Source organism: Neodiprion lecontei, chromosome 5 (assembly GCF_021901455.1).
Source record: "Neodiprion lecontei isolate iyNeoLeco1 chromosome 5, iyNeoLeco1.1, whole genome shotgun sequence".
Classification (NCBI taxonomy): domain Eukaryota; kingdom Metazoa; phylum Arthropoda; class Insecta; order Hymenoptera; family Diprionidae; genus Neodiprion; species Neodiprion lecontei.
In genome coordinates, this window is record NC_060264.1 from 29,859,721 (window position 1) to 29,887,446 (window position 27,726).

At 36.9% G+C, this 27,726-nt stretch overlaps 1 protein-coding gene across 3 annotated transcripts in view; it reads left to right on the forward strand.

Annotated features, from left to right (window-relative positions):
• Positions 1-27,726, forward strand: part of LOC107221389 (semaphorin-1A) — a 138,227-nt gene that overhangs the window by 92,983 nt on the left and 17,518 nt on the right. For all 3 annotated transcript variants that reach the window (XM_046739803.1, XM_046739802.1, XM_046739804.1), the window contains 3 exons: positions 125-176; positions 17,527-17,697; positions 24,244-24,334. In XM_046739803.1, the coding sequence (XP_046595759.1) occupies positions 125-176; positions 17,527-17,697; positions 24,244-24,334 (314 nt within the window). The remainder of the gene's footprint in view (positions 1-124; positions 177-17,526; positions 17,698-24,243; positions 24,335-27,726) is intronic.

Below are 27,726 nucleotides of genomic sequence, written 5' to 3' on the forward strand. Positions count from 1 at the left end.
GAGGCGACTCTGGAAGCGCTGTATTATACGGATTTACCGAATCACGAATGTCATGCGAGAATTGCTCCGAGCAGCGTCCGGTTAACGGAATCTCAAATTTTTTTTCCCCCCTCTTGTGTTTCAGGAACACCATTTACAACATCAGTCTTCACAACCTGGCGGAAATACCGGATCAGGTAAATTGTCAAAATATAAATTATCAGAGAGGCTTTCATGTGTGTAAAATATATTTCAAACGTCAAGGGGAAAATTCAGGGAATTTCCGGACTACGGAGAATTTTCTTTAACTTAGGAATTTCCGAAACGAAAGATTTGAAATGCTTCGGTCTGGATATTTCACAATTCCGACACCAGAATTTCGTTGAAAAAAGAAAAACGAAAATAACAAAAAAAAAAAGAATTTGAGTCTAACGGTTGAAAAAAGCTCCGTACATTTCATAAATATTATCGCAGTGACTCTGTAAATTTAATTTATTCTCGTTCGCTTTTGTTTTTTCTTTTCTTTTTTTTTTTTAACCGTTTTTCTAGTAATTATTAATCATTCAACATCAAGTGAAGATTTCTTACCTTCCTTGATTAATGTATATTTATTTATTTAATGTCGTGTGTTTGGATACAAATTCTTTAAGCCTCGATATAATAATGTAGAGAATTTTTATTTATTTATATGTCTCCAAAATAAAATTTTCAAAATCGCCATTTAGTAAATTATGCATTGCAAAAGCGGTAATTAATGATGATTTAAATAAGATCTGGTATAATTTTCTCACGATGACTTTACATCACGCGATCATACTGTATTTTATACGAAATATTGATCCATATTATTTTTTAAGTGCTCGTGATCCGCTGTTTCGGGGAGAGATTTATTTCTGATTCTCTCATCCTTCCGTTATCCGGCTTCTTTTTTTCCCTTGACTAAACCGATGACCGCACAATTTATTATACTCGTACAAAAGTTTAAATTGAATATTTCGGTCTTATTTATTACCCCTCGTTTTTGTCGTTGTTCGTTTTTCTTTTTACATTATTTTTTGCTTACTTCGTTTTTTTCTCTCGCTTCGCGCTTACGTACAAATACAAGGCTAAAGATATTAAAAAGAGTTTTTCATACATCGTAGAATTTGATACATTGTGAAAAATTTTTTTCAACTCGCAAAACCCTTTCATTAGATGAAAAATTTTCAGAGATCACAAAACAAGATCGAAACATGCGGAGATTTGTTTTTCGAATTTATATATCACTTCACAATGATGAGATATACGTATAATCGCAGAATAGAACAATTTAGCAATTCCTAACGACTACAGAGTGAATTCTTAACGACCGCACAATTCGTCTTTTGCTAAAATTTAATGCGCATGCGCTGCGATTCGAAACCGGATGTTTTTCCAGGGCGCCCAATCGTCTCTAACCTCAAAAATTTGAACAGTTGTCGGTGGTGGTTTTGTTAAATCCACAATTGTACAAAAAAATTTTTGCACGTTAGGAACAGTTGGCCATCCTGTCAAACAATTGCTCTCGGATCGTTGCGCGTGCGCATTGAATTTTAGCAGACGACGAAACGTGCAGTCGTTAGGAATTCAATCTCTGTGCTTACCTACTTTCGTTTTCCGTCGTTCGTCGTTGTTTACAATATTATATCCTATCCGGGGCAGAATAATCTTGCGATGGGGAAATTGGAGGAGAAATCGTAGTGGAAATAGAGGCGGGATTATTACCTGGCGGTTTTATATCGGTCAAACGTCTCAACTGCTGATATCTGCTAAACCGCAAACAAAACAGGCAGCAACAGCAGCGATCAAAGGTTGACTAACGCTGATATCGCAGGCGTGTTTGTCTTACTTTCCCTAGCCGTGAGAAGAATTGTTGTCGCTTCGTGTTGTTTCCGGTGCAATATCGGCAAAGTATGCCGGGGTCGATTCGGCAATTGACTATGGCTTATAAATTATACCCACAAACGAAATCGACGATACCAGTTGTAAGTAAGGAAGCCAAGAAAAAAAAAAAAAAATTACATCAACAACGACAGAACGATAGAATTAAAACAAATTGCAGGTGCGATTTGACACGGGTCGTTGATCGATTTCTATTATACTGGGATACGCGAATTTCACGCCTTGTTTGTCAGAGATTTAGAAGAAGAATAAATAATGTAAAAATAAATTCACACAATTTCGTCGGATTAATCGAAAGTATAACAAAGATTTCAAACCGCACTTCGTGCGAGGCTACTTCGAAATATTACGTAATTTGTTAGAAACTCGTGAATTTTTTTTTATGATTGTAGGAAAGAAAAATGTGTTTGGTGAAAAATCTTTATCAAATTTATGAACGTACAAAGTATCGTGAATTTTTGCAAATATTTGATTTTTTTTCCGTGGCCAATATTTACCAACCAAAAATTGCGAAAGGTTTACAATATTTCGGTTACATTTTCATGAACCAAGTATACTTAGTTTATTGATCATTTTCGTCTGATCAAAGTTGTTTTTTTTTTTTTTTTTTTTTATTTTCCAAAATTGAATTCCAAGAAACGAAAAAGGAAAAGTAATACACAAAAACCGCGTTGAACTTTTGAATTGATTTAATTATTCGTACCTTTGATAACGACAAAATTCATCCACTCTATACATGCCTATAATAAACTATATTTATCTGTGCAATGCATAATGCACGTAGGTACAAATGACTTGGGCGAATTCTGCAGTAGCGTGCAAAAGCCTTTCACTTCCTAACCGCGGCGATATTCTCGGCCATTCCCCATTCGGCATTCGGGTCTACATAGTATAGATAAATAGCAAAATCGTGCATAGAATAACGGACAAATGCATAATCCTGCCGCATGAACCGTATAACGCACGTGCAAAATGCTGGCTATTTCGCAACGAACTCGAATTAGATAGATTTACACGTGGGATATAACAGAGAAATTTTCGACCGAGGCGTGTTTCGCTGAGAAAAAAGTCACGCCCCGATTACAATATTTCATGATTACTCACATCTTATCGATTTATTACGAGATACTTGACAGATAAATTTTACATTGATCGGGTGATTTCTCATACGATTTATAAAATTTCATACAATTTCTCAAGATTGTACAGAGATTGGTGTAATACTAAACGATTTCTCATTACTGCCAATGATTACTTATGCAGTGTTCTATTTTAATATTACTGATTTCAGAGATTACACCGTGATTACAATATTTCATGATGACTCATATTTTATAAAGTTATTACGAGATGTTACACTTGAGAAATAAATTTAACTTTGATCAGGTGATTTCTCATATGATATCTTATGCAGAATTTCACTTTGATATTACTGATTTCAGTTTTATTTCAGAGATTACACCATAGTTACAATGTTTTATGATTACTCAAATTTTATCGATTTATTACGAGATACTGTACTTGACAAATAAGTTTTACTTTTATCAGGTGATTTCTCATACGATTTCTCAAGATTACAAAGAGATTGCTGTAATCATAAACGATTTCTCATTACTGCCTATGATTACTTATGCAGTGTTCTATTTTAATATTACTGATTTCAGAGATTACACCGTGATTACAATATTTCATGATTGCTCATATTTTATCAAGTTATTACGAGATGTTATACTTGAGAAATAAATTTAACTTTGATCAGGTGATTTCTCATACGATTTCTCAAGGTTACAGAGAGATTGCTGTAATCATAAACGATTTCTCATTACTGCCTATGATTACTTATGCAGTGTTCTATTTTAATATTACTGATTTCAGAGGTTACACCGTGATTACATTATTTCATGATTGCTCATATTTTATAAAGTTATTACGAGATATTATACTCGACAAGTTCTACATTGATCGGGTGATTTCTCATACGATTCCTAAAATTTCAAAACTTGTTTCTGTGTTAATACAATAATAACAACAACAATAATGAGAATAAGAATCCTCATCGTAAAATATCGTTAATCGTATCTCAAAAAATCTAAGATAAATCGGAAGAGGAAAAAGTGAAAAATTTTGGCGAGGATGAAAAAAACTGCTGCGGTAGAAAAAGGGATCCAAGAATCCTGCGCCACGGGGTCATGATATTATAGTCTAGCTAATCTACATGTCTGGGCGGGGCAAAGTCGGTCTCGCAGTAAACGAGGAAGGAATCAGAGCAGCACGGCGCTGCATCGCTGTAACATCGAATAGCCGATGGATAGGAGCCTCCGAGGCTGAGGCTTGATAATGTCCCTGTGTTTTTGATCGGCGAGCTAGGGCAAGGAGGGGAAAAAAAATATAAAAAAAAATAAAATGGAATAAAGAAAGGAAGAAATTGAGAAGGAAAAAAGGAAATCAGGACTAGACGGACGGACACGGAGCAATCAGCAATCGCTAAGAGTTAACCGGAGATCCGCTCAGCACCCCATTTTCTCTTCTCTTCTCTTCTCTTCTGTCATTTCAACTCTCGGCCTGAATAGGCATGGCTTTATACTGACGATATACAAAAGGTATGGTTATTAGTGTTGAGGTGCCTTCATTATAGACGCTACGAAATAAAAAAAAAAATTAATAAAAAAAAAAAAAACAGTCGCAGTTTTAACAACAACAACAACAACAACAACAACAATAGTAATGTTAACAACGACAGATCGAAGATATTGAGATGATATTTATTTTCATAGATCATAGTTTTTAAGATCATTTAGTTATACCTGTATCTACAGAAATTTTATTTTGTCGTACAGTTTGTTCATTTCAATTTGTTACATTGCGTTTATTTTATTTTCAATGTGTGTAGGTACGTACCTGAAATTTCGACCGATCAAGCTTCATTTATAAAATTTTAATAATAATATCCTGATAGTTGCAGTTATGTATGAATGAAATTTTAGTTAGCTGTATGAAAAAATATGAAACGGTAAACTAGATGCCTAAATATCGCGTTGATGATGTATATTCGTACAGATACTGTCGGAACTCAAAATAAGTGAAAAATTAATATATCAAAACTTCGTATTATACGTATCATATGTTATAGTTGGAGAATAGAATTTTAATTTTTTTTTAAATTTTTTCGTGTAACAGTAGAATCAGGAATACATATCTGATTAGAATTATCGAATTAATTGTGTGTTTCTACTTTTTGTTTTGTTTTTCCTCTCGATCATAACTTAGAATAAAAAAATTTTTTTTCTTTCCTAACAAAAATTATATGATTAGAGAAAATGTTCTTTATACGGATCCTACGACACAGCTTTGCCTACCGTAGCAAAAAGCGATAAGAGTACAAAAAGGCGTTGCTACGAAAAAGGAAACGGAACAAAAAAAACAGTAATTGAAGGTGATAAATTGAACGAAGATTCAATATCTGGAAACGGGATCAATCAATCTGAATTTAATCTGCACAGAAGAATGATGATAAATCATTTAAATTTGAGAATTTCAACGGAAAAATCCAAATTATTATAATCATTACGAAACAAATTACCTCAGATAAACTTTTATCAAATTTTAATTAATAAACTCTGTATAATATATTGTACATGTAGCGTTATGAAAAATTTATTTCGACCGATTTGACAGTAATTCATTAATCTGGGACAGAATCGAGAGTATTGATCCAAAAAACATTCCCAACTATTTTCCCACAATTTTGGCACGGAAACGGGTGCAAAGAAAGTAGGAAAAAAAATCGTAAGAATATAATTTGATATCACTTTCAAGGACCTTTTTTAGTTTAAATTTATCGTTTTCAATCGTCTCATCATCCGATCAATTATATAACGACGATATTGAAATCATCTCGCGTAAAATTAATCTTTGCGAATGAAAATTTCTTACGACCGAATCAATTTATTCCTCCGGCTTATACGTGTGGGTATTTTGTAAATTGCGAGAAGGCGAATAAGAATTTGAAGCTCTCGTAAGAAATGATGAATCTCGTCAAATTATTATACGCGTCGTTGAAATTGAGATTTATAGGAGCGATTTGTTTCATCGCTCTGACTGCCGGCGCTGATTTGGCTAAAAATAAAACCCACCGAGGTCGCAGGATGTACACCTTATATTCATTTGCCTCGGGCGATTAAAGAAATCACTGTAAATCAATTCCGACGTACCCTCGAAAATTGTCGCGTAGGACGCGACTTGCAAGCTCTCCTTTCCTTTCCTCTTTTCAGTCAACCGCCACAATTCTTATCTCATCGTCAACTGTGCGATTATGTCTCTCTTGCCCGAATTTATTCTCCCTTATTCTTCACTTTCGCACGTATCTTTTTTTTTGTTTTCGTCCTTTTTTGATTCATTTTTTTGTATTTTTTTTAATTAATTTTTTTTCATTTTCATTTCATAACTACTCTTTGTTTTTACCGATTAATTTACCCATTTCACTCGTGACTGTATTTATAATATATATCGGCCATATATCGAGCGGCCATATATCGAGCGGCCATATATCGAGCGGAAATATATCGAGCGGAAATATATCGAGCGGCCATATACTGGTTGGAAAAAAAAAAGTATAAAATGATGAAAAAGGATATGGGGATAAAAGTGAAGTGCATTTTTCTACTTTGAAAAATTTTGACACGTTTCGCTGCTAATTCCGCACGCTTCAGCTCTGTATTTCATCCTCTGTATGTGTTATGCATACGTCTAGAAATCAGGGATTGAACGCTGAACTCTCTGTGCACATACATCGTTGTACCTACAAAAATCTCCGTATGCAATATACGCTTAGTCTTATGACTCGATGCGGAATCGGGTTTTCCTCTTTTCAACTTTGGCTTTATCTTTTAATTGAATATTAATGTTCAGCGAAGGAACCGCGCTTGGGGGCTAAAATACAACCGTAAACTAACTTCGTACTTGGAAATTTTCCGCTTTTTATACATTAAATCGGTTCTTCTGGCGATTTCTGTTCCCCTACAATATTCCCTGCGTAATGTTTAACGCGATTCTGCTACTCATTTTACACGTAATATTACACTCGGAATTATTATTGGCCAATAAATTTTAATTCGTTACCAAAGCTTCGATAAACATTCAATCGATTATTTAAGAATACAGAAATTTTCTTTTATCATTTTTTTTTTTTTTTACACAGATTCCAAATTAATTTTATCATCTTCTAGCATGATTTAATACTCACCAATTTCTGACAACATCATCTATACCTTTTTTTTTTTAACTCATAAGGTACTTTTCATAATTTTAACAGCCCGTTAATTCAGTGATCGATCGGTTTTTCCGATTTACCAACATTCAACCTAGTTCTCACGATTTTCCTCACTTTTGATTTTATTTTCTCTCTCTCTCTCTCTCTCTCTCTCTCACTTTCTCTTTCGCTTACATAGCACCTAAATACGTCAGGCAAAACTGCGGTCAAACTTTTCATCCCTCCTCTGGTTAGTTGTCTTTTTCCTTTTTCCCCCCTCCCGAAATCCCCTCCCTCTATATTTACTTCCTTTCTTTCTTTTTCTTTTTTTCTTCCTTCCTTACTTTTCTCGCTTTCTTTTCCACCGTTTTTTCGCGTGTTCAAGATATATCGACTGGTTTGTATAGCCGCAGCAGCAGCCACTCGTTTTCGGTAATGGCATCCTCTCGGCGCCTTTTGATTAGGTTACCCAGAAATTAGAGGCTCCTTCCCTCGCCGATCCTCTCAGGTCTGATTTTAGTGCTCTTATGTGCCCAAAAGAAGTCTTTTTAGTCAAGATTCGTAGCTCGTGTCGTAGAATCGAATGTCCGACGCAGGGCTTATGCACTCTCTTTTTTTTGTCCCCAAAAAAAAAAAAAAAAAAGTAATAATCGTTCCATGACGGAACCAGTCTAGAAATTTTCCAAACGAAACATGAAAGTTTTTAGAATTTTGTTTAGAATTAAAAAAAAAGCTTCTTTCAAAATCACTCTCAATATTTGTAAATAATCGACCAGTTGAATGAAAAAAAAAAAAAAAATGTGAAAAAATTCAGAGCACTGTTTCAGAATTGGGAAAATTGGTGAAAAAAAAAATTTTTCAACAAAATGATAAATGGTTGGCATCGGCACGTTCGCATGAAATTCTCCATGTATAAAAGTTTCCTTAAATTAGGATAACCAGACTTTCTGTAAAAAATTCATAAAATTGCTGTAATTCACCGTGTACAAAACAGTCGAATTAAAGGAATAGAAACTTCTTCGTACATGTGTCTTGGGTTTGTCATGATTGCATGGTTTCGTATCTTATACACCTGTACACGAAACTGCGCACGTTGAATCAGGGGAATAGAAAATGATACCTAGGTGCGTGTATAAATACCTATACACGTATATGTCGAAAATAATTTTCACGCGTCATTCATAATCATTTATTCATTTTTATCGGCAAAGAATTCTCAGAGACACGTCACGCGGGCTAAATTCATATTATACACTAAACGAGAGAGAGAAAGAGAGAGAGAGAGAGAGAGAGATAGAGAGATGTGATTATTGATCGGTCGATTATATCCCAACACACAAAACACGCTCGTGAATCTATTTATCGGTACTATAGTTTGGACTAAGAAGTGCTATACATACACAGGCTAAGCAGTGGAGACGAATAAAAAAGTTGCGGAGAAGGATTGCGCGAGCGTAAGATAGATTATAGAGAGAGAGAGAGAGAGAGAAAAAAGAGAGAGAAGGGAGAGAGAGAGAGAGAAGAGAGCTTGCGTAAGAAATTTTCACCCGCTTTTATCTTTTATCGTTTATCCTCGTGAATTTTTTGCGGACAATGTTTGTTTTTCGTTTCCCAGCTTCGGGTTCTTCGCCAAGTTTTTTCTCCCCCTCCCCCCCCCCCCCTCAGCCCTTCTTTCTTTTTATGTTTTTTTTTTTTTTTTTTTTTTTTCTATCCGACCCAACAGCTCTTCCCGTACTTTTTTTTAACGTTCGGTTCCTGACGGAAAAAAAAATCAAAAAATAATCCGTTTGGCACAAAAATCGGTAATTGATCGTCGAATACCACATTTTGTTATTATTATTATTCTGGATTTGTTTATCCGGAGAGAGTTTTGTATAAAAAAAAGGCCAATTTTGGTTCGAAAATGGTGTTGATATTTATTATTTTTAATCGAAATATCTTTTTCTCTCTTTCTTGAATTTTCGACTTACGGTAGACAAAGTTTTTATCCATGGGATATTTGGAAAGATTTTACAGTTGTACTCGTTGTCGAATTTTTCTGCGACACGGTGAATCGTAAAGTACGAATAAACTTGACGGATTGACTTTTCGAACTATCGTATACCAATCTCGGGTTCGAGTGAGAATTTAATCGTTATATATCTACAGCTCTGGTGGCACCGAATCGATTTATCGTTTTCCAATTTAAATAACATAAGAGAACGAGCCGAACGGCGCTGCCTTATCTCCATTTCGCCTTACTTTTCCTCGGCAAAAGATTTCAAATATACATATATCCCTTGGGCGATATACGCGAGGGCTGCGAGGAGAATGAAAATGTATCTGTAAGGTATCGGAAAGCTGCTGTTTAAGGTATTCTATTTTTTGAAATACTCACTCGCCTATCTTATTCTTATATTCTTATTCTTCCCGTCTGATACGCCCGTTTCTTAAAATTTTTATTGAAAAACTTACCCCTTCTATTTACTACTTTTTCACAATATACGAGTATTATACATCGATTTAACCCTTTGAGTCACGCGTTATTGTGCCGAGTCAAATTTTCTAACAAAATAATATTTTGCGCTTTCCGTAGTCGCTGATTACGAATCTGATATCAGATTTTCAAGATTCAGAATGGTGGATCCAATATCACGGACGAATCTTTGAAATTTTATCGAACACACTTCTTCCTCCTTATTACTATTTACAAATAAACAATTATGTTTGCCCAGTTTACGTATACCTGTTAGGGTGTTTCAAAAAAAGACGATTTTTTTTTTCTTTTCTTACGGTGTCCAAAAATTGATAGTATACCTAAAATTAAAAATTTTGGCGCCGATGTGAGCTCTTGATGTCAATAGTAAGGTTTGCCTCGATCCATTTCTTTATTTTCCATTTAAATAACAGGGGAAATTTGTTTTTTCATTTTTTATTACTTTGGAACGGTTCATAGTAACAACAATCTGAAAAAAGAGATTTGTTGGAAATATCACGCTCTACAAAAAACGTCCGAAGATCAAAGTTCCTCTGATCAAACGTTTCGAAGATATCAGCGATCAAAAATAACACTAATCAAAAATTTCATATATTTTCCAATAAAAGTACAAAAAAATATCATTTTCCATATTTATATTATTTTTTACGTAAAATTACTTTAATTCTGTTGACCTGAGACTGTAAACTTTTTTCTTTTTTTCGCTAATTAATTCAACACTTGACTCACAAAAAGCACAAATACATAAATATAAAGGTTAAAAATATCACATAAATGATTTTTGTGAGTTAAGTGTTGAATTAATTAGCAAAAAAAAATTTTACAGTCTCAGGTTAACAGAATTAAAGTAATTTTACGTAAAAAATAATATAAATATGGAACATGATATTTTTTTGTACTTTTATTGGAAAATATATGAAATTTTTGATTAGTGTTATTTTTGATCGCTGATATCTTCGAAACGTTTGATCAGAGGATCTTTGATCTTCGGACGTTTTTTGTAGAGCGTGAAATTTCCTACAAATCTCTTTTTTCAGATTGTTGTTACGATGAACCGTTCCAAAGTAATAAAAATTCAAAAATGAAAAAACAAATTTCCCGTGTTATTTAAATGGAAAATAAAGAAATGGACAGAGGCAAACCTTACTATTGATATCAAGAGCTCATATTGGCGCCAAAATTTTTTTTTTCAGGTATACTATGAATTTTTGGACACCGTAAGAAAAGAAAAGAAAAAAAAATCCGTCTTTTTTTGAAACACCCTAATATCTATACATATTTTTTTTGTCAAAACAACATTTCTTTCAAAACTTTCTTTATTTCGTTACCGCGTCCTATCAGTTTCGGACTTTTCACTCGCACCGTTTTCGCGATAATCGCAGAAGTTTATCGGACAGATCGACAGAGTATTTCCCTATCACGCTGACGAAAAGTGTGGCGAAAAAATTGTTTTTCCGCATTGTTCTTTTCGTTTCTGTACCATTTCGAGGTTCAAATTTGGCTGCAGTACAAGTTTGATAAAAATGCCGAAAGCTACAGCGGCCGTTTACTTTTTTCGTTTAATTTTGTTCGTCTTTTTTCTTTTCGTCTACCATACCTACTTCCTGTTTGACTTTTTCTCCCTGCCTCACTTTTTATACTTTTTATTACGGAACTTTTTCTTACCATTGACGACCTCGAGGTGGCCGACCTGACTTGACTCGTACTCTACTTCGGTATCCGGCTATTAGCGAGCTTGTAATAATCGAACTGTGCAACGGATTCAAGGCGGAACGTGTCTCACTTACAGACTAGAACAATCAGTTTCGTTTCGAACCCTCGTCGGTGTCTGGAGAATATCTAAACTTGGGGAAATAACTGCGTCGAAAGATGAGAAAATCTTAGACCGATAGTTCGAGATATTTTCCCAATCTGTACGCGTATAGACGCTGCTTGAAGTTTCGAAGGATCGTTCGAACGGAAAAAAACGAACTAGCTTTGCAGCATGCTACTTGATTCGCGATATAATTTCTCACCTCGTTGAAAAATTTTCTACGAAATCAATCAGCGCACTGAGAAAAATTTCATTTGTCAAATCGAGTAAAACGAGTATCGTTAAAAGAAAAAAAAAAAAAAAAAAATAGAAACTGTTCGAATATTGTTGGAATTACAAAAAACGAAATACGCGCATCATTCATTTTCTACCTAGAACTATACATTTCGATTGTGGTAAAAAATGAAAATAGTCAAAGACTGAGCGGTAATTGGAAATAAAAAATTTCTCTCAGTGCATACATTATATTGATAAATTTTTAATTCTATTTAATTGCGGAAAATGTTTTTCTAGGAGTTTGCTAAGTTCGCAACGTTTAACGTAACGATACTTTGAAGGGAAAAAAAAAAAAAAAAAAAATTCACCAACCTTCAACCTTACAACGGCTTTGAAAGGGACCGAGTTTTTGGAATTTTAGATATTATGTTCTGCTTCGTTACGGTTTACTGAATTTCAGCCAATTTCTAAAGTTGCGAAGTAACCATTTTTCCTAAAATTGCATCGTTACCTTAATGTCACGCACTTCAACCTCCCCACTCTTCTATAACGCTTTTCACCGTGTATAGTAAACCAGAACTATACACGGGGATCAGAAAGAAAGAATCCCCGGAAGAGAATAGAATTTTTTTTTATAATTTTTTGGCAACGTGGAATCCGTCATAATTTACACGTTTCTTTATATTTTGAAATTCGATATCGTCGATAATCAAAAGTTATTGTTATAAACAAAAAAAAGTCCAAATCTCCGGTCATTTAATCCTTTGAGTCGTGGTGACAAGTATTCTAACCACCTGTGTTTCATATCCATTTTTTTTTTTTTTTTTTTACATATTTAGAGAAATTCACAACATATTTCTTTGCGGTATTTCGCTATTTCTGATAGTATACGAATAAGTTTTCAATACTCGTGAGTAATCATTGCGATGTAATGTAAATTATGATTGTTAGATAAAGAATTTGATTGAAAAAGTTGTGAAAATTGAAGGAATAATTCATTTCCGTGAAAGTTACTCCTCTACACGTGTATATGTTTTACATAAATTATAAATATCTAGGGTCGCTGATTACGAATCTGAAATAGAATTTTAAAACATCAAGATGACGAAACCAATATGGCGGACGAAAATTTCAAATCTGATCGAAATCGTAGAAAAAACTGTCCAATAGTTTTCGGGGTCGTTGATCACGAATGCGAAATCAGATTTTGAAAATTCAATACTCCGAATCCAATCAGCGACCCCGAAAACCCCGGCGCAGAGTTTTTTGACCGTATTCGATCAAGCTCGAAATTTTTTTCCGCCATATTGGATCCGCTATTTCGAATTTTCAAAGTCTGACGTCAGATTCGTAATCAACAAACCCGAACTATCTTGTTACAAAAGTCGAATAAGCACAATAATACAAGACTCAAAGTATTAATCCGCGAAGATTGAAAAATCGTTGAAATCTAACTATTTCATCGTCTAACTATTTTCATTTTTTACCACAGTCAAAAAATATAGTCATAGGTAGAAAATGAAAATTAGTTTTCTAGCTGTAACCTAAAAAAGAGTAAATCTCACAAACCTATTTTGCTTTGCATTTACCAAAAAAGGATCGTCAGTAACGCAAAATGTTTACGCGTACCTCGTTTTTCGTAATTCCAACAATATTAAAACAGTTTTTTCCAACGATACCTGTTTTACACAATTTTTCTAGTTACTGTAAAAAATGAAATTTTTTCTGGTCGTACAAAAGTAACACATCTCAACTCTTATATATATATATATATATATATATATATATATATATATGCAGAATAACTACAATTCCCTCGGAGTTTTTCTTTTCTTTTCTTTCTTTCTTTTTTTTTTTTTTTTTTTTTTTTTTTTTTTAATTCTTTTTTGCTTATCGACTCGCGGAAAATCACAGCCCCGAAATTTTCCTCTTGCACACGCCGCGGGCATTCCTGTCATGTAATTAAACGGGTGGCGAGAGGGTCAGGCGGAAAGGAGAGGAGAATATGCCAGGCGTGAAAGGGTAGATAGGTGGAAAAGACAGATGAAAATCTGACATGAGAGAGATGGGTAGGTGGGTAGGTTGGTTGGTTGGTAGGTAGGTAGGTAGGTAGGTTCAATCGGGCAGAAGGCATGATTACTCTGGCTCGCGGTAACGCGCAGCACTTAACGCACCACCCCCACCTCCACCCCCAACCGCCAACCCCCCATTCCCGTTTCTGCCGCACGCGTTCGAGGGGAACTTGAGTGGGTATCGACCACTTTCACGAGACACCCAAAGGGTGCCCCGTTTACTTCCTCTTTTCGCCTCACAAACGCGGTCTCTGCATATAATTATTATTAACTCGGTATACTCGCAATATGTATATATTAATAAGTATACGAGAGCGGTAATGAATGAATGAAAAATTAAGACGGACGAAAAGAAGGGAAAATATTACGTCGAAGGTGCATTTATATTTTATTTTATATGGCTTTTTTCTTTTTCACGTGGTAATTAATTGGCTCGCCGAAGAGAAGCTGTCTTGCTCGTAATTACCTCGTTGTAATCGATGGGGGGGGGGGGGGGGGGGGGGGAGAGGGCAAAAACAAAAAAAAAAAAATAATAATTTGAAATAAAACCGTTGATTACAGGTTAAATATGCTCAATTGTTGTTAGAGCGGATAATTGGGCTTTTGTTTTTTCACCTCTGCGTATGTTCGCGGGAAAGAAGAAATTTCGTCGATTTTATCGAGTTGAAAAGATTTCTCGTTAAGAAACAATTATTTTTCACCTGCCTCGATGTGAGTATCGTTCTCGACGAGTATTACCGATAAATTGGACGACGGAAAAGTTGAATGTCGAACGAAAGTTTGGTACTAAACGATTATTGACAGTAAAACTTGTTCTTCGCGACCTACCGCGAGAAAAAAAAAAAAAAAAAAAAAATCACATCCATTAATTTTTCAAGTATTAAAATTCCTCTTTCTTATATACATCGCGTTAAAGTTAATTATTAATTTCATCTCACGTACGCTTCGGTAAAAATTACATTCTCCGTTTCGCTATCAGTTTTATTTTTATCATCACCCTTGTTGGTGCGATAAGAATTGCATCCGTGGTGTTATGTATCTCATATTCGTGACGCATCGATTGATCAAATATTGCACTATTTGTAATTGTTTACAGTGTTTACGAAACCCTCGGTATGTGCATCCGAAAATAGAACAGAAATATCCTTTTGTTACCCTTCGGTCCAATTATTCAAATTTTAATATATACCAAGATGTCGTCCTGAAACAATCGCGTTCTCTACTGTAGCTTGTACCATACATACACACACACACACATGCATATATATATATATATATATGCATACATGTATATATATGTATATGTGTATGTATAAGTGAGTTCCTAGGGTGAAAGGCGAGGTGGTAACACAGAGGCCTGTTATTATTGAATTAGATTCCCGTTCATCGAACTACCCCGAGAACGATCAATAATATACACAAGAAGGTATGAGGCAAGGGGCATGATTGCGGGCCTAAATAATCGTACGTATAAGTTTTTGCATCGCGTGTCTTTGACGGCTTCTTTATTGAACCTACAAAATGTTTCTCGCGAGTTTTTTATACGTATATACATATATATATATATATATATAGGTATTTACGCACGTATGTATACCTAGAGTCGGCCGCTCGTGCAACGAATCACAGCTGGCTGATCGACGGAGGGTGCAGAATAGTTGTCGTAGGTACAAGAGGAGGGTTAAAAGGGAACGCTTAACGACATACGGACGAAACGGAACAGCGAATCAACCCTCAAATTAACCCTTTGACCCTAGCAGACCGGAATAGGCGAGCGATACTATCGGCGATAATTTATCGCATAACGTTTCGCGGTGCGGCTTTATTATGAACTTGTATGAAGAAATTGAGACAACAAAGTCGACGACTCGCGAGGCTTTTGACACAACTTGTTTTATGTTTAATCGATTCGTAACGGGAGGTGAATTTTTTATTTTTTTTTTTTTTTTGTACACACTTATCGAAGGTTCGAACAACGCGTAGCTTTGATTTTGAAAATTAGGTTCGTACCGCGATAGAGGAATATAACATTGTGTTATTTAAACTCACCCGAAAGTATTTCACAAACGAAAATAATAATAATAATGACGATAATAACGGAGGGGAACCGATCCGAATGAATATGAACAAATGAGAGTATAATTGAAATTTTTTTTTACCTCGACTCTCGTGCTTTTGATATATTTTATTACTTTTATTTTATCATGACAGAATCGGAAGGTTTCATGTAGTATATATATATATATATATATATATACAAATATGTCGTACGCATGCACTCAACATTTTTTTTATAATAATTGTAATTAACAACGAGAGAAATATAGCGTGCCTACATTGAACGAATCTGATTGTGCTGAATTGAAAATTTTATGTGTAAATCAAATCGACCGACGGTAAAATTTAACGTAACTGTTAACGAATCGTCGCTTTGCTTTTTAAACTTTTTTTTTTTTTTTTTTTTTCAAACCCCAGTAAAGTTTCCGGGAGTTGATCGTGCGATATAATTTTTGCCAAGTCGAGAGGGTGGCAATTTTCAGATCAGTAGAAACAAAGTTTACGGCACAAGAGCTTTTCGCAACGTTTAACTCGATTGGTCTACATAAGTTTTAAGCCAGTTCAACACAGTTTTTAATCTCGGTCTTGGAAGAGTCTGCGAGAATTTAAGAAGATGTATTAAACTGACGACGTCGAGGAAAGTTGCGTGATAAATTTTGTCGAGATTCAATTCGAAGTAAATTGAAACAAGTGATTTGTTGAAACTGCTTTAAACTGGAAATATGAAGGACAGATTTTTTGATCCAGTGATTCGATAGAGTCGATTGCCCAATATCGAAGAATGTATTTCGTGTTCACTCCGTCGGATGGATATCTACGATGTCAACGTAAAAATGTAATTCATTGATTAGTTTAATCGATCGAAAGTTATCACACCTAACTAAAGTTTCGTGTTCAAACCGATCGAATTACAGGATCAGACGTATTTTACCAAAAACCGGAATTTCTTTTTCTCCATCTTCGAAGATAAAAATGAAAAGCAGCTCAAACGCCTTCGAAGAAGGATATCGGTAAGACCCTCAGTGATATCGCCGATATTATTCAATCCCGTTATGCCAGATAAACGACGGTGATAAATCGATTTATAGACGGATTACCTCCAGGCATATACATCGAGCAAACCTAAACCCACCTGGCTGTACCGTCGAGGAGGAGAAACGGCACCGGAAGCTCAAAACCGCGCAACCGAATCACGGGATGAATATTCACGACGATTTTGCTCGCGGTAAAACTTTCCTCTCTCTCTCTCTCTCCCTCTCTCTTTCTCGTGAAAGCTCTCTGTGGCAGCATCGCCCGGCAACAAGCCGGCGAGTAGGTACCTCTATATCCCCGCAGCGAGACCGTACGGTTATTCAAATCACGACAAAAAGTCGCTTTCCTACCTCTGTCGGCACGTATACCTAATATCCCGAATGTATACTGGGTGGTGAAAGATATCCGAGCAAAATGTACACCCAATCATCCACGACCCCGAAACTACGGGCGATTTGACCCCAGATTGTCCCAAAGAACGAACGTTCATCCCTTTCTCTCTTTCCTCGACGAGTGTGATTTTTCAACACCTCAGGCCTCGATCCATTCGTCGAAAAGTATCGTCAAAGGGTGTAGAAATCAGAAGCGGAGTGATTTTTGTCAAAGGATAAGACGAGTGAGATAAAGCTCAAAACGCACTATCTTTGAATTGCGAGTTTCATTTTCCGTCAAACCCAATTTTCTTAATTACATATTTATCTTTCTGTTACAGAGAGTGCAGTGGCCCAGCAGTGACACGCATCGAGAGCTCTGCTGTCTGAAGGGGCGCAGCGAAGACGAGTGTCAAAATTATGTACGGGTATTCGGCAGGTACAGTCCGGACAAGTTCATCGCCTGCGGTACCAACGCCTACAACCCTCAGTGCATGCACTTCGGTTTTCAGGTGAGTCGAATTTCGAGACGGTATTACTTGAAAAAAGTCGAACAATTTTTTCTAGCAACTCCTTCATTCGATGCGTACGGCGTTGCCGACGTCGAGACGAATCCAACGAGCCCTCGTTGATCGATCTCCGACAAGCCGTTCCGGAGATATTCCACTTCGAAGTTCGCCATTAGCGGATTCACCGCGCGATTAGCGCGCCATTCGCGCGTCGCTCGCTCGACTCGCCGGACGTTGTCATTTTATTCTACGATATCTCAGAAACGACTGGTCCAAAATTGACGAACGAGGGCTCGTTGGATTCGGCTCAACGTCAGCTTGAACGTTAAATGTAGGAAAAGTCACGTTTTGGTAGATGAAACGACGCGGTGTTTTTTTCTTCTCTCGACACCACTCGGTTTGAGTTCGAAGTATACAAACACGAGAATTGTGCGACTTACCGAAACTTATAACCGAGTTCGGAGAAGAAGCTAGGAAACATTTACTGGCTAAAGAGGCGGCGGAGTTAGTTAATACTTCTTTGAGAAATAAACAATCCGCGAGTTCCGGTGTTTAGTTTCCGACTACTTCTGCAGCTGCAACGGCATTCGTCGGAAGTCTGTCGAGGCCACGAAGAAAACTCGGTCCATGTATCGAAGTACGGCGAATTTCTTGCCCTCGATTCCGAAGATTCCAACGTCTGTGTACATTACCGATAACTTTTGTGGAAAAACGATGAAGAATAGTTTCTCAAGAGTTCTTTCTTTCGCCCGACGCCATATCCCGGCACCTATTCTTGCGTCGTAGTACGAAACTTGGAGAATTTTCTAACGCGATTCCGCTGACCCCGAGCGGCGAATTTAGAGGGAAGTATCGAGCAAGTCTGCAGAAACTTTGAGAAAACACCGAAACGCAAACACATTTTCCGACCGCTTTGCAAACTTTTCCACCCCGGATGAAACCGAAGTGTAGTAAAAAAGGGGGGATGCTTGCAGATTCGCTGAAACAGCTGAACGCGTCACGTCTTCCAAATATTGGACACCCTTTGAATTCGCGCGGCAAATGCACACCGGGGACAGAGGCATTAGGTTATAGATGTGGGCAGGGAGATTGTGCCACGATTCTGTTGGCGCCACTCCAAACGCCGCTTGGGTTCGTTGGCAGGTATCTAAGATCTGAACCAGCTTGAGTTCGTTTCGTCTGTCCGACGTCTGGCTGCTGCTGCCACCCCGCAGCAGAGATGAGTTTGTATAGATTGCTCGCCCAGGTCACCGAGGGTACCGAGTTTTTTAGGTTAGGTTTACTCCTGCCATCGCAATCCTCGGCCATTTCACACGTCGCCTGAGAAAGCGTGCCGTGTAGGTCTGTATCAGGGTTGCCACACGTCTGGAAAATCTGGAAATGTCAGGGAATTTTTAATCCGGTCATGGAAAAATCTGGGAATGTTCGTTTTTTATCGTGATAATTAGAGATGATTTTTTGAGGTAACAAGTTTAATATTTTTCGTAGAGAAAATATACCGACTTCTTTGTACATTATATTGTTCTTCAATTCGAATTGCATTTGAACCGAATATAGGGTTAACGAGCTGAACGATTCAAGTTTTAGTAACTTACCAGAACTGGGGAAAATTTCGTGGAAAACTGAGTCTTAGGTCATGGAAAACCTGGAAATGTCAGGGAATTTTTAATCTGGTCATGGAAAAATCTGGGAATGTCAGTTTTTTATCGTGGTGATTAGAGATGATTTTTTGAGGTAACAAGTTTACTTTTTTTTCCTCGAGGAAATGAGCCGAATTTTTTATACATTGTATTGTTCTTTTATTCGAATTGCATTCAAACCTAGTATAGAGTTGATAAGCTGAACGATTCAAGTTTTAGTAATTTACCAGAACTGTGGGAAATGTTATGAAACTTTTTTTCTAAAAATTTTTTGTCACCTTGTATTTTGTAAATTCGGGGAAACGAATGTCGGAAAATTGTTGAATTCAATAAAGTTTACCTCAAATTTCGTTCCTCCCTTTTTTTTATCGCCTGGAAGGAAACGAATCTCACTATCGAAGTATCTTGTCGACATGGACTGAAATTAATTAATTAATTTTTAACTTTAACGTTATCACATTTTTACCACTCGTATTTTCATAAAAATTCCTTCAAATAAAACGTGCTCGGTACATGCGGTACTACTTTCGTGAGAGTGCATTGGACTAACAGTGTATTCAGAGTTCTCTATCGTGTCGCTGCTCTGTCGAGAGGAAAAAGACACATTTTAAAGGTTTCATAGACGTGGTCTGAAAAATGAATGAGAAAAAAAAAAAAGCTCACGGTACACGAACCAGAAAACGAAGCTTTCTTCAACCACACGAGGTCGGCTGCTTTGACGATTTTACAAGAAGTTACTTTTATTTTCTTTCCCTTCAAGTGAAAATCGTAGCAATTTTCAGTTGAAAAACTAGGAAAAAATTCTCGTCAAATTGCCAAATATTGTATAAAAAACGTAATGTTATGAAATTGCCTCAACTAGCCGCAAATATTGTCGATATTGATGCGGTAAAAAAAGAAAAAACTAAAAAAAAAAGAAAAAAAAAAAGAACGAAGTCTCGTAAAGCCGAAAAAGCTTTCGCATGCAGCAGGACCGAAAGTTGGATTCATCGTTTAGCGTGAAGCTATTTTGAAATGTTTAAATACAGAATACTTTCAACATTCCCTAATTGTCGTGTAACGGATGAAATTTTTATTCAGTCGCCAATACCGCGTAGATACCTGATGCATAAAAATCGAAGTATCGTTCGATCGTTTGTAATATAGTTTTTCCTACAAGAAAGAAAACGTGTTCATTGGGGTGAAGAAAGAAAAAAAAAAAAAAAAAAAATCGGGAAACCAACTGTCTATAATAAAGACCTAAACAAGCGTCATAAAAATATCATCCCGGGGAAAAGAGGAAGAAGAAGAAGAAGAAGAAGAAGAAGAAGAAGAAGGTGGCGGTGGCGGGGGATATAAAAAGAGGTAAGAATGACCAGCGGTGAGGTTGAAACGTGCCGATATACGGTAGATGCCCTAAGAAAATTCGATTCCCGCGGGGGTGTCGTAGCCGGATGATCCGGGATGCGAGTGACTCGGCTTAAAGGGATGATCGCGTCACCGTGGGGGGAAGGGCGGGGGGGGGGGGGGGGAGGGAGGGGGCGGACCTCTCTTCATCCCGATAAAGAACGGCGAGCGAAAAATAATCTGCGGTCTGAACCCGCGGGGCGAAAAGGGGTGGCGGGGGAGGCTCCGCGACGCGGGGTGAACCACCCCTCAGGGTCCATTAGTCTGCCGGAGCTCCCGCGTCTCGGATGATTTAGGGAGCCGCTGGGACCGATAAGATTCGTGCCCGCCGTAACTCACCGTCGGCTTGCACGTTTCTACCTACGTTTTCCACCCCTCGCCAACCCCCCCCCCGCAAGCTATCTCACCCCCTCTCTCTCTCCACGCGTGTGCACCTCAGCCGCGACGCGTTTCTTACCGGCGAATTTTAAACCTGCCGGGGTTGAGAGAAGGGAGGAATTTCGGGAGATAAAAGAGAATCAAAAAAAAAAGAAAAAGAAAGAAAAAAAACGACACAAAAATGCAAAAACACCCTCACGCGTCGACCAGCCTGTTAAAGGTATAAATATTCCCACCACGCTTTCCGTCCTCGTGTTAAACCTTGCACTACGTCACGTCACGGATATATATATATGTATATGTAGTTACAAGGGTAGCCACCTTAAACCTACCCTGTATGCGTATATTTACGAAGTGAGAACTACCCGAGAAACGTGAAGGAATTATGTATACGCGAGGCTGCGTTGTGGTGCTTGTGATAAGAATGAGGTACAAGGTTTTTTAACAATAACAATATAATTATCTGAATTTATAAACAGCGAGTGTGAGGGATCGGTTGGATTTCATGTTTCAATTTGCAAGTAAAGAAGAAATAAAAAATTGATCTGCTACTGCGAAAGGAGAGGAAAATTTTTGTAGACCGTATTCGATTGGATACTCCATTTGCTTTCGTTTATAAGTAGACGGTATTTTTTGTCGGTTAATCAAGTAATCGGAATCTTTATATCACGGAATTGAAATTTTGATCAGTATTTTTTCGGGTGGACTCTGATGTGTTCAGTTTTATTGTTTAGTCCGTTTCTTTTTTCAAACTAGCGATATGGAATACATTATATAATCCCCAGTAACGATGTTTTTCGAATGCACTTTTGGTGTTGTCAAATAACTAATCTATCAGAATATCTAACGCGGCAATGCTGTTATTTAGTAAAATAGTCGCTGAAGGAAAGTTCTTCGAAAACAAGACGTTGAAACGCGTCTTCAACTAATCATCCCAACTCCGAAACAGTAATCCGATTTTTATCCTTTTCTGTTTCTTTTTTTTTTTTTTATTAAATTTGTTTTATTTGCGATTCTAAAAAAAAAAAAAAACAAATCCTTGGCCGTAAATTAAAAATCTAAAAAAATTCAGAGTTCCGTTTCGGAGTCGGGACAATTTTATGAAATTTTTTTTAACCAAAAATCAGAAATGGTGCGGTTCCAACGCTGGTCGCATTGGCGCGGAATGCCCCATGTATAAAAAGTCTCTCAAAGTCTTTCCGACGTATGTTCGGTTATAAGTCCAGAACCACTGAACCGATTTTGATTATTTTTTTTTTTTTTTTTGTGGATAGCTGCTACCACGTTTCGAGCTATATTTCGTTACAACCAAGATCAACAGTTTCCAAGATATAACGATATTTGTAAGCCAAGTCGGAAGTCTGCCTAAACTCTTACACACGTAAGTTAGGTTAGGTTATATTAGATTTTACGTTGGGTCGGTTATTATTAATCCTTATTCAAAAATATCGTCGTATATTTATATAACAATAAATTTTTCACCAGTTCGGAGCAGCGACGAAACGAATCGTTACCATAATTTGTAAAATCTAAGAAAACTACTCGAAAGTCGGAAGAGAAAAATTTCCGTACAAGTAAAAATCTAACAGACAACAAGAAAACTCGTACCCGACATGCACCGCGGTCGAGGCGAGGAAGCGAGATTGAAAAATGATCAAAGTTGCGAAAAGGCGTTGCGGGGGTGGATTTTCCGCATGCCGTGGGATGGCTGGAAGAGATTCCGCCGCAGCTCGACGAGGAAAAGCGGCGAGCGAGTTGTAGAAATGTTCTTATCTCGGTTGTACGTACAGGTCCCTACCTAGCCGAGCGACGGCGATTGTTTGCTGCTACCGGTTGAATTTATCGCGTATCTCAACCGTTTCGTCGCTGCTCTTGCGCAGCGCGCGCGTTGATGTTGAAACTTTTAAAGTTCCACATCCCCCGCTTGGCTCCGCTTTTCTCCCGTTGCACCGAGGCGACGAAGGCGGGCCAAGAAGCGCCGCCGAGTCGCTACTCTGACCAACTTTTATAATTAAACGTAATTAGTTTGTGAAACTTCTAAGCCAAGATAACGGACAACACCGCTACGGCGGGCGAACGAACGCGTGCCGCAATTTAGCGATGAAAACGTGAACGCAAATATTTATACAACGAATTAACCTATAGACGGGTGTACGCGGAATGCCCGCCGGGGTGGAACGAAAAATAAGACCTCGCAAGCACGAAGGAAGAAAAAGGAAAGAAAAAAATTCGAACACGTTGGGGAAAAATCGCCGAACCACAATTCACACGCTTTACATTTAAATCGATATATCCGAACCCTTCGAGTCACCGCTATACATATAATAGAGCCGAAATCGTTTCTCCGAAAAAACCTTCACCTTCTTATATATATATATATATATATATATATATATATATATATATATATACAATCATGTATTATATAGCTGATCGAGATTCGAATTTCCCGCCACGCGGAACAGCTACGAGATTTTGTGCGAGGATTGCGATTCGGTTTCAATGTAACTTTTAAGCGTTCCACTTTCGCTTTTTACGTCAGCTTCAAAAATCGGTTGCGTGAGCGCGCGTGTGTGCAAAATGTAGATGGGCGGGAAAGTATTTTCATGCAATCTTTATGACGAAGAAGAAAAAACTGAAAAACATCAGAACACGATGACAATTATACACCAGAGTTTGCACGTGATTAGATAAAGCGTTTTAATCAAAGGAATGTCTTTACCTTTAATTATTGATGTATCAACTTTGCTTCGTTCGAATTCGGTCGGAACAATTTCTACCTTACACGTTAAATAAACGAACAGTTTTTTTTTTTTTCCTTCTTTATTCCCGACACATGATTCAGACGATGATCCCGACCGATTTATCCTTTACGATGATTGCATATGTAAATAGGCGGTGAAATTAAGCCGAAAAGGGATGGTATGAATTACCGGACGAATAAATAAATGAATAAATAAATAAATAAATAAATAAATAAATAAATGAACGATATTCGTCTCGCGTGTACGAAAAGGAAAGGAGAGGGATCGGCGAGGGTTGCAGGGAACAATAAGGGGTTGGAGGTTGAGCTAACGTGGCTGGGACCGAGTAAATTGGACAAATTTCGCTGATAACCTTTCTCTGTTTTATACCTTTGTTCCAGAACGGCGTTCACGTGCCCGAAAAAGACACCGTCGAGGGCCGAGGACTCTGCCCCTACGACCCGGAGCACAACAGCACGGCCGTATTTGCCGGTAAACGATATTTCTAACCGTATCTATCATGCGGGTGTGTTTTATATTCCTTTACTAACCGGCCGAATTAATATCGCTCGGCCGTTTCGGCACGCGATTTTAACATATATATGTGTATATATATATATATATATATATACACACGTATAAGTACGCGTGTACACCTCGCACATGCAACGTGCGTTATAACTTTTCCATTTGGCTTTTCGTATCGTCGTCGTTCTTGTTTTTGTTGTTATTATTATTATTATTGCTACTATTATTGTTATTATCGTGTTGTAACGCTTCGAGAATTCATTTTTTGACGGATGACTGTGAGAGAGAGAGAGAGAGAGAGAGAGAGGCTTAAAAAGGTGTGAATTAACACCCGTCGTACAAAAGACCTTAAGTTATATACATACGTATGTATATTAGGGTTTCACTGAGTGAAATTTTTAGTTCCGGTTACCGCTCGGTACTTAATTATTTTTACTTTTTACCACGATCGAAAAATATAGTTCTAGGTAGAAAATGGAAATTAGTTTTCTAGCTTTTATACCGGAAAGTCTGGTGTCCGTTGCTGTTCTTTCTCGTCACGATCACTGTTGCTATATTTTCTTGGTAACCGATGCGAAAATTTAATTCTCGGAAATTTTGTTCAACTAAAAAAGTAGAGTAAACCTCAGAAACTGATTTCGCGTTGCAATAACCAAAAAAAAAGGATCGACAATAGCGTAACTGGCTTTTTCGTAATTCCAACAATATTCAAACAGTTTTTTTTCTGACGATACCTGTTTCACTGAATTTTTCCAGTTACCATAAGAAATGAAATTTTTCTCAGTGTGTTTCGGAAGGAAAATAATTTGCAATTTTCCACCGTGGCATCGCCTAAAAAGTTTGTCCAGGTCGAAAGAAAGATTGCGGTCGTTTGATTTTTCCACTTTTTTCTCAGTTTTTCTTTTTTTTTTTTTTTTTTTGGAACCTCAATTTGAATTTGTGAAGAAACACGTTGTAGCACTTTAATTCTCATTTCTTTCCTGACCATTATGTTCAATGCAAAAGATCACGATCCATAACACAACGATATACTAAACGAGATTCTTATTGTCATAAATGCAAAAAGTTCGTATTGAATCGTAACTATTTCATGAGATTGAATATAATAATGAGAAGATCGTCGGATACGCTTCTCAAACATCGGCTGGAAATTTTATATTACAATTGTGGATCTTCTTAGCGACGTAAATTCGTATTACTTGTTGTTCGCGATAATTTGTGAATTTGAAAAAATGTATATAACAAGTGAAAAATCGACTGAACGAGATCTTTCACGTAACGTTGGACGCTCATATTTTGACAGAACAATTTTTTTTTTTTCACCCAAAAAAAACTTTTCAAAGCGTGTCGCGGTGGAAAATCGCAAATAATTTTTTTCCGAAACATCCCAATCTCCGTATACGTATACGTATATATAAAAGGTTGGTTGGGGAAAAATGATTTGACACGATTTTGTTGTTACACGGTAATAATGCAGCTCGACGTTGTGACTGGGTTTCAATTTACCGTAACATCGCGGGTATATTTTCATAAATTTCTTTCCCTGTTCAACGATATTTTGATTATTCAAAAAAAAAGCAAAAAAAAAAAATAAATAAAAAATGCCAAAGGAAAACAAGTTACTGATTCCACCAGTCGAAACTGTCGAATAGATGATAAGAGGCAATCCAATTAACGACAAACCGTACGATACGTATATAATTATATTTTTTTCAACGAGATGATTAGAGCGAAATTGTACGCATATACGGTACAATTATACGGTTCGCGAGTAAAAAGGAACAATGAAAATTGCACGTAGTAGGTGAGAAACTGCGCTGGATGGTTATTCTGTAATGGAAAAAAAAAAAAAACGAAAGAAAGAAAAAAAAAAACCCCGGACGATTCGAATCCGTTTATGAAAATATAGAATAGACTTGATCCATAATTTATGAATTTTTACGATGCCTGTAATAAGGGGAGTAAAAAACACGTGAAAAAGATCGAGGACAACGATTCCTCGTAATTAAGTGAAATGAGGTTAAACCTGCCAAGCATGTAATACATGTATATATATATATAGTATATACGTATAAAATATAATATATAAAAGCAGCCGTGTATAAATTTTTCTTACACGCTGCTGCCGGTATGATACAAAACCGTATCTTCTTTCTCTTTGCCTCTGATTTTTTTTTTTTTTTTTTCTTCTTGTTTCTTTTTCCCGTCTTCCTTCCGTTATTTCTTCCTTTTCTTATTTTTTTTTTTTTCGTTTTTTTTTTTCTCCTCCGCTTTACTTTTTCTTTTTCTTCCGCCTGCAACGTTCCCGCAGAATTACGGAAGTCTCGAGCGGTTGAATGATAGTTTATCGCGAGGCAGAAACGCGCGCGCCACGAATCCTCAACTAAAGGATAGAAACGGCAGATTTACGACAAACGACGACGACGAAGAAGAAGAAGAAGAAGAAGAAGAAGAAAAAACGGAAAGCAAGAAACTGGGGCTCTTCCTTCTCATACCAACAAGCTCCTTTCCGCAAGGATCTTCAGGACTCCTTCCTTACGCGCGCACACAATTTACTACAATTTTATACGTGTATAGGGCATTCCTCAACGACTCGTTAAATCCTTGCGAGGATAATATTTTTTCCAACTTCACCAAGGATTTTATCCTGCCCGGTTATTACGACCGTTGAAAGACTTTCAGAAACATTTTCTAATTTCACAATTCACTCGTCTTGCTTGTTGTATTATGAATTTTTTAAATCCATCTAAAAAACATATGCAAATTAATCTTTACCAACCAAGTTACATGATTAACAGAGTCCGAGTGAAAAACAATTTCAGGCAAAACTTGGAGTGGAAGAACGTTGTTTACTACATGTGTATATATTTTTTTTCATCGTTTTTTCGGACGACTTGAAAATTGTTTGGTGGAAAATTTGTAAAAAAAAATCATAAGCGTGTCTTAGAACTGGAGGAACGAATGAATGAAAAGAGAAAAAAAAAAAAAAAACCAGCGATTACGTTCTGGAAAGAAAGTCGCGGGAAATTTTTTATTCACTGCTTGATTTTCGGATTAACCTGGATTCGCAAACCTAATTGTTACGTACAGATTCAAGAACATCGATGATCTACTCGTGTAGATTTTTCTCATTCAGCTTGGTCGTATCACTACGCGTGATTGAAATAATTATTCGCACACAAGAGTTTAATTTAAATACGAAATTTATAAACAATAAGATGTTTAATTAATTCCGCGTTCTTCGGTGTTCAATTCAGTTTTGTATTTCCGCGGGTGTCCGACGATGATTCAATGTTGATCGATATAGATCCTGAACCTATGGTACAAGCGTGTGAGCTCTCTTGTGGTAATTGCAC